General features: G+C 44.3%; 1 protein-coding gene across 1 annotated transcript in view; it reads right to left on the reverse strand.

Annotated features, from left to right (window-relative positions):
• Positions 1-16,142, reverse strand: part of LOC118122326 (polypeptide N-acetylgalactosaminyltransferase 10) — a 68,279-nt gene that overhangs the window by 17,464 nt on the left and 34,673 nt on the right. The window contains exons 5-6 of the mRNA XM_047343556.1: positions 2,587-2,772; positions 1,820-2,003 (exon numbers count right to left, since the gene is read on the reverse strand). Of these exons, the coding sequence (XP_047199512.1) occupies positions 1,820-2,003; positions 2,587-2,772 (370 nt within the window). The remainder of the gene's footprint in view (positions 1-1,819; positions 2,004-2,586; positions 2,773-16,142) is intronic.

Below are 16,142 nucleotides of genomic sequence, written 5' to 3' on the forward strand. Positions count from 1 at the left end.
AAAAACAACTGTGCATTATAGTATTACTACCAGCATCAGCACCTTCAGGCGCAGTACTACAGTACTCCACAGTACTACAGTACACTACAGTACTACAGTACTCCACAGTACTACAGTACTCCACACTAGTTCAAATGCAGCAAATGAACGTCCTCGTGATTCAAACATTATATCGTCGGAGGTGAAGACTGAAGCTGCTTCCTCTTCTTCTTCTTTTTCTTCATCTATTGTTTAATGCTGTCTCTACTTCCTGTGATTGGTTCAAAAGGCCAAACTATCCAAACAAGTGTTTTTGAACAGAACCATGGTTCAGTTGGACCCAGACCCAGAACACCTCTTCTGGTCGGACTAGATTTCCGTCCATCCATTTGGGTCAAACTAAAGTGAAAAGTCTGAAGGTCCAAACCAAACAGAGAAGGTGTGAAATTGACCTTAATGTCTGATTCAATTTGTGCTGTTCCTCACTTATTCTAGCATTAACAGTTCCCGATGATAATTGGTCCAACCTCTGCTGGTGTCAGTTTAGACGAGAAAACGTTTAACTCAATGAGCCATGAATATTCAGACTCACAATTTTCCATTTAATTGCAAATGCTCAAGTTGATATTGTCCATTTGAGTCTATTGACCTTGGGAAGAGACGGAGTTAAGGCCTGAGAGAGAGAGAGAGAGAGAGAGAGAGAGAGAGAGAGAGAGAGGGAGAGAGAGAGAGAAAGAGAGAGAGAGAGAGAGAGAGAGAGAGAGAGGGAGAGAGAGAGAGAGAGAGAGGGAGGGAGAGAGAGAAAGAGGGGAGAGAGAGAGAGAGAGAGAGAGAGAGAGGGAGGGGGAGAGAGAGAAAGAGGGAGAGAGAGAGAGAGAGAGAGAGGTGATGGCACTGACAAAAGAGACAGTGAGAGAGGCATGAGAACAGGGATAAATTCATTCTCCACACACACACACACACACACACACACACACACACACACACACACACACACACACACACACACACACACACACACACACACACACACACACACACACACACACACACACACACACACACACACACACCTCGGATGGATTTTGCCGTCCCCACCGCCTCTGCCTCATTCTCCGCTGCGGCAATGTCAATCAGAATGAAAATGAAAATCTTTGCGACTCAAATTAGATTTGCACTGATGAAGGTCATTTCATTGGGCAAGAGGAGCAGACTAATTCACCAAATGAGGATTGATTCTGATTGTTCAGCAGCTCATTCCTTCTTCTTTAGTCTCTTATCTTCCTGCACCACAGCCACCGCCCCCGCTCCCCCGACGATACCTACTGTATCTCCTAGGACACACAAATGGTCCTTGGCAACCAAACACAGGGAAACGCTGTCAAACTAATCCCTGGATGCTCACAAATGGAGCGTCTGGCATCACATGCAGAGTTATTTTGGCCTTAATAGCAAAGTCTGACTCTGTGAAAAGTTTATTTATTCTGGCTTCCGCTACTTAAAGGTTATCTACCTGCGCTGCCGAGTGGCCAAGAAGGTCACTGTGGTCAGAAGCTATCAGTCCTGTTTGCACTGGGTAGTAATACCAGGAGATCTGACGTCGTACAGTACTTTAACCTTCAATCTGTGACTTTATTTAAACCAGTGGCGCTCAAACCCCTTTCCCCCAACAGTAAATTATACAAGATCCCATGTAGCACATTCATAAAACGTGGCGTGAGCGTCCCCAGCTGAAGCCGCAGTTGCCACTCGGGACGCAGATGTGTGCGCTTGTGCCACAATAAGACAATCAGGATGCAATCACGCAACAAATGTCCAAGATGACAATAACCGCACTCACTCGAAGGGCTCACTGGGGTCGTCATTCTGCAGCTTTGCGGGGATGGGGATTCGTTTGTAGTACATCTCCCAGTCGAACGCTCCTCGCATGGCGTCGCCCGCCTGCGTCTCGTAGCCAAAGTTGTCGTGGTCGATCACGTCGATCATCGGGCAAACGATGGTCTTCCTGTTCTTGGCGATTCGGTCTGAGAGACAACGAGAGGCGGTGTTTACAGATGTTGCAGCAAGAGTTCGAGCTCTGCCTTGATACCTAGATATTTGATTAACTGGTTCCAGTAACAGTGATGGTAGAAATAATTAGATTTATGGAGAAAGATGATGGAGAAACAGATTGTATGTTCTGTGTGTGCTGTGAGGCATGAAGGGGGACTGCTGACTCCTGTGTGTTGTATATGGTCAATGAAATGTAATAGAATCATCTGCAGAGGCTGTAAACTCTCAATTAAAAGGAAAACATCGGAAAACAGCTCTAATGGTTCATCCTACGAGGTATGAAGGATATAAATGTAAGGTTTTATTTCCTGTATTTCTGTCTCAACAACTTTTTGGAAGCCTTTTTTACTAAATTAAGTTAAATTTGGTTGCTCAAGACATGATCAGAAATGTCTTTTGGCATTTTAGCAGACACAGTGATGGAGACACAGCAAATCGTCCAGCTGGCCTGGAATCTGGGGACCTGCTGCTCCGGCTGTGTTGAGTTTACACCTTGGGTTTGAGCACGAGGTTAGAATAAGGACTGGGTTCATGATGGGATGGAGGCTGACTCACCCAGCAGCGGAGGCAGCCAGTTGACGTTGGCCTCACAGTGAGAGTCCAGGAAAGTGATGACTTCTCCTTTAGCGGCCGCGGCTCCCAGCAGCCGAGTCCGGATCAGCCCCTCCCTCTTCTTGGTCCTCATGATCCGGACCTTCGGCAGCCGCACCATGTACTCCTCCAGCGCCGACTTCAGGTGCTCTGCGGAGGCAAAGAGAGACACAGGTTGAAGCTTGATCACCGTGTGCACAGCGTGAGGCAGAGCGCCGCTTCAGAACGCACTCAAATACTGCAAAAAAGATCAGAAGAACACGGAACCATTAGCCGTCACCATCAAACGCGACATCTGCCGGTGCCACATGCTCCACACCGAAACGTTTCCCCTCAGGACTCTTCATCATAACACATCTCACCCAGACCAGGGAAAGAACTTCCTACTTTCCCCTTACTTTTCTGTTTTCACCCACTTTTTTTTTATTTCACATCTTATCCGCAGTCATTAGACAGAATGTTACCCTGCAGAGAAAGACTTCAACTGTGAGGAATGAAAAAGGAATTAAATCAGCCCTTCGTAACATGTGCGGTCATAAAGCCTTCTGGCAAAACACAGCAATTCCCCTAAAATTGCAATTATGCTCAACATTTCACCGCACAAAATTCATAATGCCTACAAGGGGATTCAAGATACTGCTTTATCCAATAATCTGTCCAGTTTACCGTCGGTGACTAAATTACACGATGCGAGAGTTTTAAAATAAACAATTTAAAACTGCGGCGGAAAGAGTCGGAGCTGTCGGCAGCTCCGGAGCCGCAGAGACGCTCTCCAGAGAGGGTGATGTCAACAAAACAGTTTCATGAGCTAAAACAGCAAATATACTGGAAGGTGCTACAGGAGGTCAAACAATATGGAGCTGCAGAAAGAAAAGGTCAAACCAGAAGTGGAAAGAAAGCATCAATCCATCAAAGGAGGGGTTATACATACACATTTTTCACAGATCTTTCCCCTGAGCTGCCTTCAGACAGAAATCAATCCTGCCCTAAATGGTGCTTGTAAATCTCTCCGCTCAGACGTCAAGCCAGCCGTGACAGCTCAATTAAAAAAAACTGGAGGAGCTGGACTCAAGGGCATGTTTCATTCACTGTCTGCTTTTAGGTTTAAATAATCGCTGTAATAAGGCCAAGATATCTCAGATATGAATACAGGCGTCTGTCTCGCACCATCCATCAGCCCTCTGTTCCTGTTTTTATCCTCAACATCTTGCTGAAAGCCATTTGCATGTAATTCCCGTCTTGATTGGAGGACGACTCGGTAAAGAACCATATGGCACAAAGCGACCGGCCAAGTGCGGCTGCAGATCGAATGTTTTTTTTCCACCTTGACGAGACAACAACAGATGGATGTGAAAAATGAGACACTCAAAATGTGAGGTGACGCTCGTCTCCACCAGACAAACATGAGTCAGCAGTGTTTTTAAAATCGCGTTAGTCTCCTGCTACACAAACTGTTTAGTGTCTAGTGCGACTGTGAATACACAAATAAACTGCCTCCAACACAACTCTTTGTTTATTCTGCATCATCGCCCCACAAATTAAAAAGGTAAAGATACTTTCCTTCATTGTTATCAACAGCAGCTCTGACCATTTATTCTCTGCTGGTCTGTCTGTGCAGCTCTCGTACTTCAGCTTGCTTTTAGAGGATTGTTTTCTAGTTAAGTTAAAAACAATATTATTTAAAAACATGTTAATGTTCCTCAACAGCAGCAGAACTCAGGTACGGAATCACTGCAATAATAATATGAAAAACGATCCAAGCCCTCCTCTGTGGCTTCTAGTATCTTCTCCTGTTCATAATAGGGAACAAGAATTAGCGCCCTCTGATATTACGCCTCCACCAACCAGTGCAGTTATTAATCTAAATTCATTTTCTTTCCAGACTTTATACGAGTGAGTGTTCTTTGAGTCCAGGTGACGACTTGAGGGACATGTTCATATACATGTGTGACACCACCGTGACCTTTGACCTTTGACCACCCAGATCAGATCAGTTCATCCTTGATTTCAACTGAACGTTTGCACCAAATTTGAATAAATTCCTTTACGGTGTTCTTGAGATATCGTGTTCACACCAAAACACGACGACTGGACCACCGGCTGTTCAGCTTGTGAAGCTCAATGTTCATCGAGCAGCTCGGTGATGTTTTTACGGCTTTAAGGCCAGATTATATTTTGCTGAGTCATCTTTGCAACATGTTTTCTCTTCACCACAGTGCATGATGGCAACATAAATTCTCACTAACGGCAACTAGGCCGAGAAAAGCAGCGGAAGCCACAACCCTGTAAATCACGTTTTTACGATTCTCTAAAACAGCAGCAGTCCAGGTTGTAGTGTTTCCTCCTTCTGCTAAAGTCCAACACAAGAAAAGGTTTTGAAGGACGAACCATTATTTGCTGAATCCAGGCAGCCAGGCCCTGCGTTAATAAAATATCACTTCTGTCTCCAACACATGCACTGATTGAATTCTGAATATCACGGGAAAGGACGGAGGAATGGCAGCAGTTACCTCCACCGTCTCCTCTTTCTATCTGAACTCTGTGGCTCCCTTCCTGCTCCGCTCTTGCTTTTCCTTTCTGTCTCCTCCTCCCTCGCTCTGCTTGTTTCTCTGTTGTGATTCTGTTTGGCAGCGGCCGCCTCTCGGGGAAACCGTCCAGCTCCCGACAGACAGCAGAGAGAGTGAAGACAGCAGGACCAGCAGCCGCCAAACGAACCTGCCATCTCTCCCTCCTTCCCTCCCTCTGCCCTCTCACTCGCTCCATCCAACCACGTCTTTCCTCTCTTTTCTTCTGCGATTTATTTTTTAATGATCTTGAGTAAATGACAGCCGGACGCCTGGAGTCCGACGGCGTCGAACCCCCCGCCGCCATACTCCCCCTGTGACATGTCAGTGCAAAACCAGTGTGTTGGGACACGACCAGATCCGACCACACATTATTAAAGCAGAGCAAAGCACATTAGAGCCCAGCAGTAATCAAGAGGGGAGTGAGGAGTGCTGTCTGTCACTCTGTCACACAGGCGTCTGCTGGTTAATCCTCAGGCCTGATTCAGGACGCAGGCTGCCTGCAGTGCTCTGACTCACATTAGATCCTGTTACATGTGTTAAAGTCGCTGCCAAATGCTTTGCTTCAAAGCCAAGTGGGGAAATATCCACCAGAGTGATATAAAAACCGTATTATAATAAAATATTCGACACGAAACAATGACTGTGAGGATGAAGTGTGGTTATTTAAGGTTGTTTACATCCACCACAGATAAACACTATCAGCTGCAGCTCTGTTCATAAACAGCAGAGCACAATATGGATGAAATCCTCCATAAACGCACATGTAATTTCATATTGTGATGTGATGAAATAAAATATCCAGATGGGGACGTCTGCTTTAGGCTAATCCATCAAATTAAATACATGACACGCTGACAGACACACTTCATCAGCTCTGATTTCAATAATGCTATAAAACAATCCTGCTCTTTCATTTGCAACAGCGCCGACAATCGTCAAATGAAGCCAGAGATGATAAAGTGGCTCTGATGGTGAAACAATTTATATCCTTTCATTTTATACAGCGACACGTCACCCGAACCAATTTGGTGTCAGATCCTAATTCACGACCCGTGGATTTCAGCAGACACTTGGTTTATTCGATGGTGAAGCTGTGCCAGGTCCGTGCTGCAGCCTCTTCACCCCCCCACAGCCTCGTCTTCAACAGGGAAACATGTGAGCGGCTAATGGAGGTCAGGACATTCAAGAACATAAAAAAAACCTCCTTGGTTGCTTTTATTAACATGTTTACAATAAGAACATTTCTTAGAAATGAATGCAACGAGTCTGCAAGATGCACATGAATGGTACGGTACCTTTAAAGACACGATGAAGTTCTACGATCCCTTTTTCTGCCGTGGTCTCAAAAATAAACATCAGCTAACTCCTTGAGTGTTGCCATGTTTTTGTATATACAGAAAGTGAATCCAGAAGTTCTATATAGTCTGAGTTCTGTGGTGGAATGCACCAGTAACATGTTTAGTACACAACAAGTATACGTGAACAATAACGCCCACGATGCATCTGGTTGTTTAGAAGTCGAAGAGAGCAGCTAATCTCAAATTCAAATTTTCGAATCCATGGTGCAGGAGAACAACACGAGGTTTTACAAAGTCTATTTTCCTCAACATCTATTAATAATCACAGTTATTAATTCAGCTTGAAACCTGCTGATGTATAAGAACCACTTTGTTTTACGAGCTTCCTAAGAGCCTGCTTCTCGTTGCTGTGGGTAATGTACCACTTCAATTTGCCACTAACGATGCATTCTGTTGTCCTTTGAATGTTTATTCCCATTTACTGAAGTATTGATGCATCATGCACCCATGACATTTGTTTAACAGTATATGTTTTAATAAAGTTTGATTGTTTTAATTTAGCTTTCTGGCATATTTAGGCAATAGGATGTCAAATATTCTACAACATCCCTGATAAATAAAGTAAAGTTAAAGTAATTAACTCATAACTGACTTTGTACAGGATGAATCGGAGCTGCAGGATGTTGACCCTGCACCAGAGGCGGAGGGGCTCCATAGGGTGGGTGCCACCCTCAGAGGAAAGGGCGAGCCTTCACCTTCATAACACGGCAATAAATCAGCCCATTAGCTATTAACCATTAGGAGATTGATTCAGGCTAAACTTTTGACCTGCATGGGGTGATTCTTACATAACCTCCATAATGACTGCCAGTGATTAAACAATGAACATTTGCATTGCATGTACGGCACATTCAGCAGAGGAGCGGGGAGCCGGAAAGGTTACTGCTTCTAATTAGGAATGGTTAATTTGACCCGAATAAATTGGAATACAGCTCCTCTGGTTTACTGAAAATTGGCGAGACTATAAATCACACTAATGAGAGCAGGCTGACGTTGGCAAACACATTAGTCATTATTAGAATGTGAAGTCCGGGACATGATGAGGGCTCAGACATCATCGATGCCTGGGTCACTTCCGCAGACCCCATTTACCAAACAGCCGCACGCTCGCTGCCCTCCATCTGTTTCTGCCACGGCGAGGCGGCGCGTCGTCCTCTGAGGCGTTAATTACCACACAATCACAAACATTGAGACCGAGTAAAGAGGAAGACGCTGTGCAAAGGGGGCAGCAGTGCTCCTTCAGTCCAGAAACCAGTTCCAACAGCCACATCGGACGATTTCCTTCTGCAGAAACACGTCTTCCTCCACCACAACACATTTTTCCCTTTTTTGGGAGAATGGGTGGGGGAGTGTGGCGGGGGGGGGTTATTCAATTCAATTAACCTCAAATTATAGTGGATCCAATATGACTTCCACATCTTGTCTTTCCAAGGTGCTGGATTACTTCCCAGAAGTCTTGGCGCGACACCAGAGAGCCAAGCTGCTAAATTATTTGTCCAAAAATATTCAGCTGCTCGTGTGAACCCCCCCACACATCCTCCCGTCTTTTTCTGCAGAGCGCCAGGCCTGGAAACATTTGAAGCTGCCTTTTCTGCAACCGTCATTAAAAAGAGAAAAGGATGCGGAGGGAGAGTCTGTGATGATATAAGCCAGTCTTGGGGGGATTTCAAAAGCACACACACACACACACACACACACCACAACACAAAATACACAGCTTAAATAGCTACTGAGGCAACGATAACAGATGTATTACAGATGTGCACTTTGCCGTGTCACGTCGTAAAATGATGAAAGCAGCATTTTGATAAGTAAGAGGAGAGGACGGACAATTTAACGTCTGTGCCTTGAAGCACTGTCACACTTTTGCAGGCGCACGCACACAAGCCACTGCTGCTGCTCTGCAAAAAACCACAACACGAACAACTCTATCACAGCTGCTCTACTTCTCTGCATCGGAATCGTTTTGGTCCTTTTTTTCCGGGTCCTCCAGTTTTAAAAATAGTCATTTTGAACATACACGCATACAACATATTCATCATTTGTATGAGCCACGACTCTGATGCCTTTTACCAACCGGACCAAGGACCCAGATCTTCCCAGGTCCAAATGTTACTAATGCAGCTTCATTTCCAAACATGTCTGGTTTGGGCTGTTTGCTTGACCTGCAGAGATGCTGCTTGTTTCTTTATGAAACTGTAACTGTGACCTGCAGCGATTGAGCCACAGCAAATAAAAGACCTGCTGCTGGACTCAGTTCACAGAGCCCGGAAGCTGCTCCACCGCTGCTGCACAAACAGCCATTCACCTGTTTATTCAGATTTCAGTAGAACCCTGAACTTAAGATCATGTCCCAGCTGTTCGCCCGTTAATTAAAAGTGTATTGACATTGCACTGCACTTCCTTGGGCCTGGTTGTCTTTAGATGCAAAACTGAAGACCAGGACTAATGACATGTTTGGAAACTGTCTCTGTCGCTGGCTGCTTGTTTATCGATGACTCACCGTGCTGCTGCCAGTGCTACTGTTCTCTCTCTGGTTGTTGGGCTGCTGAGGGCCAATGGTTTCACATGGAGGGACTCATGTGCTCTAATGTGAATGAATCTCAGGGACGAGCTTCCATGACGAAGAACAGAGGAGCAGAGGGTTCATCACCTCATTTATAAACAACCTTTGAGAAATGGATGCACGCTAATGGATAAATCTACAGGCTGGACCGACCCTGGATATTCTCAAGAGTACATTTCAACACTGGGATGAAAGAACATGATTGTTATCGTGGAAGATCGCTCACTACTGCCTGGATTTATTCTATACAAGGGCTTTATTGATTCAGGTTTGTGTGCCTGTTTTAAAAGGTTTCAAAAGGCTGATAAGACGTCGGTATACACAATATGAAGATCATCCAACGAGGGACGTCAGCATTAGTCAACGATGTTCATCCGATGTTCCAGTCCTGGACTTTGAGATGACATTCAAAACAAGATAAAAGTTAATCTAATCTCACTGTAGTTTGGTCCCTTCAAAGTTCAAGAGTCTTTACTGTCATTCCTTCAGACAACAACACAATGAAATTGCAATTGCACTCCATGAAATTGACAAGATGGTATAAATCACGACGTACAAGAAGACATTTTACTTCTAAAATGCTTCTACAAGGTTATCAAGCAGTTTATTCTCCAGAAACATCAGTTCTTGTTATTTGCAGGAATCTGCTTCTTGGATTTAAGACCAGAAGGAAGATGCTGCCTCTGGGCTCCGCGCCAAATTTCAGTTCTAAATCTTTCCAGAAAGGCAAAGTCAGTTCCTGGCACCTCGCCGATCACCTATCACACGAGTGGGGGGGCATTTAGATGCAGTGAATCCTTCAGTCCGTCATGTATGACGAATTTATGACCAATCTGAGTCACCGGATGAAAGCTGCAGGTAAGAGCCTGTCGTCGGCTGCTTGTCTCAGCTTCACTTCACAAAACATCGACAAACTCTGAGCTGCGACCAACTGAAGTAGAAGGTTTAGATCCAAAGATTTACATCATGCAGTCACAGCTGATGTCTTTTATGTCTGTTTGGTCATTATTTAGACAGTGACTGGCTCCGCTCTTACAATTTTTGCACCATCACAACATCAAGGCCTTAGCAAGTGCTGCTCATTGTGGGAACTATTGGGTTTATATGTAAAATTCAGCCTTTTAAATATTCGAGCCTTCATTTTCGATCCCCCAAATGCTAATGTGTAGACTCTGGCTCCGAATGACGTCAGTGGCACAAGATGGCAGCTTTTGTATCAGGGATATTTTTGGCGTCATCTCTGGATGGTGGGAACGAGTGGAGATGCGTTGTCCATCTTTATTTACAGTCGCCGGTTTAATACAACAAGAAATATCCCCTGGACCATTCTCAAGCACTGACATAACACTGTGGAGATCTGGGAAGAGATGTCACGTAGTCTGATCCCGCCACGAGGACATCAGACTTCCCTCAGTAAAGCGCAACATAAAAGGTAAAGCTGGAGAAGTCCCCAGAACACGATACGATGCCCAGAACTTGTTCCGTTCCTGCAAATGATTGATGGTAACAGGACAACACAGGGGAATGAAACGAAGTGGAAGCAGTGATACGGCCGGGCTGACTGCACGGAGACAGAACAGCAGCAGCTACAGAGGAAGAGTCACTGTTAGTCACTGTTAACAGGCAGCACTGATGTGTTCACTCTCAAGCTTCAAACCTCGCCCTGCCAAGCGACTCTCGTACTGCTGCTGTCAGCTGCTGTAGAAATTCGCCCGGTGGGAATTGTTCATCTTTGAGAGAGTCACTGTCTTTCTTCCAATAGACTCTGTTGAAATCACTGTTGTTATACTGAAGGACATTTGGGCTTATAATTTTGTTTAAATAATCAACATTTACTCTTAATTGTATTTGAGTGCGGCTCCGCTGAATGTTTTCAGTTTAGATATTCTACCTTTTTAGGGACATTTGTAACGATGCTACAAGGTTTGGTTCAGAGTTTTTATTGCATCTGCACTGAAGAGGTGCTCAGATAACTTAAATCCCCAACGTTCTTCATTCTTTAAATGTTGTTATAAAAGATGCAGGGGAGAGGAACTAAATAATTCAGGAGAACGAAAATGAATAAAATGAACAAACAGAAGGTGAATAAGGATAAAAAGGAACAAAGGAGGTGAATGAGGAGCACAGAGGAGAAGAGGAGCAGGGAGAGGAAGGAGGGATGAAGAGTGCAAGGTGAACTGCATTGTGGTAAATGTGTTTTGTTTGTTTGCTGTTACTGGAAGTTGTTCAAGTTTTTAAAGTTGCATACAGAGGTTTATTGTATTAAAACAACAATGATAACTTGTGTTGTCCCTGCCGAGCGGCTTTAGGGTGAAAGTCATGGTTCAGGAGACGGACAATTTCAGATTGACCTGAAACAGGGAAACTAAAACCTATGATTTTCTGCCTTGTTGTGCCACAAATCAGTCTCTTTATGGAAATGTGTTTTAGTGTGTGGAGGAAACTTTGTGTCCTGTCACATGGCGTCGATGCAGAAAGGACTTTCACATGAGGGCAACACAAACAAACATGGAGGACAGGGTAAAGGAGGAGGACTCCGACCAGCTCAGCACAAACGAGGACAGGTCGCAGTGATGTTGGGAATGAAATGGTAAACTGGTAAAAAGTTACACCACAGCCTGATCCCCACAACTGGCTCTAAACACCACTAACCTCTTTTACCACCAAGGTAAGAACCACATCCAAAAGGAAGACGGGTGTGACAACAGCTGCTCTTACTACTCACATCTGCACAGACACGGCCACAGTTCGCACGTTAGAGAACAAGTAGGAATTAGGACATGAACTAATACAAATAGAGCTGTCAACAATCCAGACCATAAATGAAAGCTCATGTATCCTGATAAATAAATAAATACATAAATCAGCATTTGTCTCCCTGTGCTTTGAATCAATGTTTTCAGCTACAGGTATTTTCTAATCTTTTACAAACCACACCATCCTTCTTTAGAGCCGCTCTTTCCAATTGGCTGAGCTCCGGGGAATCTTATTAAACAGAATAATAAGTCTTTAGCTCACCATTAATAGCCACAATGTGGATTCCTCATCGCACATTTCTCTGCCCCTTCTACTTCCCCCTACTCCTTTTGCCTTGTGCTTAATGGTTAAATTGTGTTTATGATTGTTTGGGTACTGGGTTTGGCCCCATTAAGCTGGGAGGATGCCAGTTATTTACGCTATTACAGATGCTTATGACACTCCCTGGGGAGCAGCCCCAGTTCTCAATTTAAACTTCAATTAAACCGTAATAATAATAAAAATAATAATAACCTCTTTATGGAAACAAGACAAAACAAAGAGCAGCTTTTCTGTGGAGTCGTACAGGGAGGAAATTACAACTCAAACCATCAAACAGACTTTGAAGTGCCACATTAAAGGAAGCACATATGGGTTTTTTTTTCCAGGGAAGAGGAGGAACATTAAATTTCAAAATGCTTCACTAAGTCTGTGATATCACATCCAAATCGTCCCCGACAAGCAGTTATTACAGACAACTCCTCCAACACACCCTTCTCTCTGAATCTCCCACGTCCCGCTAACAGGCGTGGACACTTACAGGTGCTAATGAAGTCGGTGTCCCCAGAGAAAAGCTCTCATCTCCAAAGTACACTCTAATTAAAAAAGGGAGGGGGGGTGTAAACAAACACTTGCTACAACATGATAACGTGTTCGACTACTTTGTGCTGCCTCTTGTGTGAAAACACATCACCTTTCACCCTCTGGACCTAAAAAGCACAGCGTTATTAGAGGAAATGAAATTATCCCACAAAAAAAATTAAACCACAACGAGGCAGAGAGGAGGAAATGAAAACACTGTAATGCAGCTTCCGGGCTTCTTTCTCACAAAAGTCCAATTTCAGCACTCGCTCTGCATGAGAACGGTCTCCGATGTGGTTTTATGGAGCATGAAACAGGCGTCACCGGGGAGTTTGGAGAGGAACGAGAGTTCGAGCGAGAACTTTATGAAGAACAAGAGCTGATGAATGTACAAGAACAGACTGTTGGTGGTTCAAATGTACAACTGCATCTTCTCAGTTGGGATTATTTTATGGTTTTCATTGTCGTGCATTATGATAAACTAAAAAACCTTTGGGTGTTGGGACGCTTGGTTGGACAGAACAACATTTGATGACCTGGACCTTGGAAATCACCGTATTTTTTTCTTGACCACATCATTAAAAGTAGCAGTTGAGAAAAAACCCTGACACGTAAATGCTGGATCGTAAATGTTTAGAGTTTAAAAAGTTTCAGAGCCTGAGTGACGTCTTCTAATGTTTCAAATGTTCTCAGGCCGACGACCTAAGACCCAGATTCACACTAAACTATCAGTAAATAGAGCAGATATCTCTACCAAGGCCAAATAGTCCCTTTAAATTCAATGAAGCTGCACCGATTACCCTTTTATACACATGAGAGAAATAAGTGAAATGTGAAAAATGTCAGAAAAATCTCACAATGTTGAGAAAATGATAGACCAGACTTTGATGGGTTCTCCCCTGTACCCCCCCACCCCAACCCAACCTTCCACCAAGTTGTGTGCCCCATAAACTCAACAACCAACAAACAAACACACGGACGGGGGTGGAAACATAACCTCATGGGCCGAGGTTAAAGTTCTAAAAGAAGAAAGCAGCAACTCCTCATAATTGAAAAAGCTGAACAAGGGAATTCTTTGCATTTTTACGAGACTAATGAATCCTTGTGTCGAGAGGGAGAGACGATTGAGCCCCGAACAATCGAGTTAGCATTTTTTAGATAAGTGCATTATAACAAAACAAGCTCAACCATCCGTGCACTTCCAGGATAATGACAGAAATTTGCAACCGCCAGATAATGCTTTTTGTCAGAGTGATTTATCCAGGAACGTTTCAAGACAGGTTAAATGACCACAGGGAGCAGGCAGCATCACTTTATGAGAGCAGAGTCTGTTGTGGTGAACTCATCTTGCACAAGTTGGCTTGAATATAAAATAAAAATCCAACCAATAAAGTCATCAAACTGCAGATTTAAAATTTTACTGCACCTTTCCAATCAAATCAAACCGCTACGTCCTGAAATGTGGTTTCAGGGAGAGGAATTGATTCGAGACAATAAAAGATACAACTTCACGAGGTGTTTAATGAGCTGGACACCAAAACTCACCCGATATCCAAACCCTGGAGGCCGTAACCACGGTAACAAGCATCCACATATTAACTTTAGAAAGAAGAGTGCAGTCTGTGGCGTCGGCTTTAAACTCCGCTTCTACGTTCATAGAAGCAACTTGACAATAAGACAATAAACGGCTTGTGACATGACCATGAATCGTTACCGTAACAGCAGCAGGAGAGAAACACCCACGGGGCCAAAGAACATTTATACAATCAGGTATAAGAAATACCTACTAACAGAAGCACGTTGCCATGTTGATAATCCTGGTATATGATGCTGTGATGAGACATTTCTCATGTGCAGGGCGAACAGAACCACATTGGTGTCTAAAACATTCACCTAATGATAGGACGAATAAAACAGTCTGTCCCAAAAACCTGTTCTCACTATAGAGCTGGTCTGCAGCTGTGATACTCGTTGATATATCTACTGATCAACTTGTTCCTCGGTTGGATAAAGTCCTTCCCAGTCTGTGTTGTCGGCTTCAACACAGGGACGCTGCAGGTCCCTTGTCGAGTCACAGCCGTGTGTCAGCTGTTACCTCCGGGCCAGAGGTGGTCCAACGTGCTACTGAACAGGGTCTCCGGTACGCCGCTGTCCTCTGGTGAAGCTGCGTCACGTGGGGGAGGGGGGGGCATTACACCTGCAGACCTGCACCGTCAGACATGCAGATGACAGATGGCGAGCAGAGGAAATCCGTGGAGAAAGCAGCCTATTAGCAGAGCTAACCTTGAAAGTGTTGAGGAGGTTGTGAAGCTGGAGCGAGGCAACACTCCCCTGCAGGGAGAGCGAGGGCTGAACATCCTCCCTGCATGGGCTGCGGAAATTCAATTACGGCCTAATGAAGAGTGAACTGACCTCCCCTCGCCATCATCACCACCCTCCCCCTCTGCCTCCCCCCTCCTCTCACCCTGCTGGAGCACATCATGGACTGTAGCTGGGCAGGGTTCCCTGCCAACACAATATTTGTATTTCTGCTTTACTGTCATTATTAAACTGCATTCCTCTACTACTGGTTTCTCTTTCCCACTCATCTCTCCTTTATTCTCTAAGGAACTTTAAGCCACGCAGCCATGTTTGATGAATTTTGACTTCTCTTTTTGATTAAATACATTAATGTTGGTTTTAATATCACATTTATTACCAAACTGATGTCTAAATAATCTACATTTATGGGTTTAACATGACTCATAACAGTCTGGGATGTTGCAGGACCAATGATTACGTAGAATCAATCATTTGGGACATCTCTATGTCATAAAAAGGAATAAATATATGAAAAGTTAACACATTTAAGTCGCCATCGTAAAGCACAATTTCTCTCTAGCCCTTTGTTTTCAGGGGGTCCTGAATACACTGTGGTTGAAGCTGTGTTTAAAGGGCTACATGGCTACTACCCCTACATCACAGAGGAAAATGGGGCATCACTTCCCCTTCACGGCCTCACACAAAACAAAGGGGTAGAGCCCAGTGGGGGGGGGCCGAGGGGTGGATTGGAACAGGGCCTGAATGTTTGACTAACATCAGTGAATTGACCTTTTTAGATCCTCAAAAAAAACGAGAGGATGTTCCTGCAAATGAGGTCTCAGCACTTTCATCTCCCACTAAAAGAAAAAACAAAAGCCAGCGAAAGTGTGTGTGTGTGTGTGTGTGTGTGTGTGTGTGTGTGTGTGTGTGTGTGTGTGTGTGTGTGTGTGTGTGTGTGGTGATGAATGAGTTCTTCATCACACACACCTCTGTTGGATCCCGGCCTAAATCGGCTATTTTATTCGTTTCATTGTGAAGGTGCCTTTTAAATATCTGTCTATTTCAGGCCGTCGTGTGATGTGCCAACGATCTGTTGATGTCGACCTTTCACTGATACCGTTTTATAAAAAA

The sequence above is a fragment of the Hippoglossus stenolepis genome, chromosome 15 (assembly GCF_022539355.2).
Source record: "Hippoglossus stenolepis isolate QCI-W04-F060 chromosome 15, HSTE1.2, whole genome shotgun sequence".
NCBI lineage: Eukaryota > Metazoa > Chordata > Actinopteri > Pleuronectiformes > Pleuronectidae > Hippoglossus > Hippoglossus stenolepis.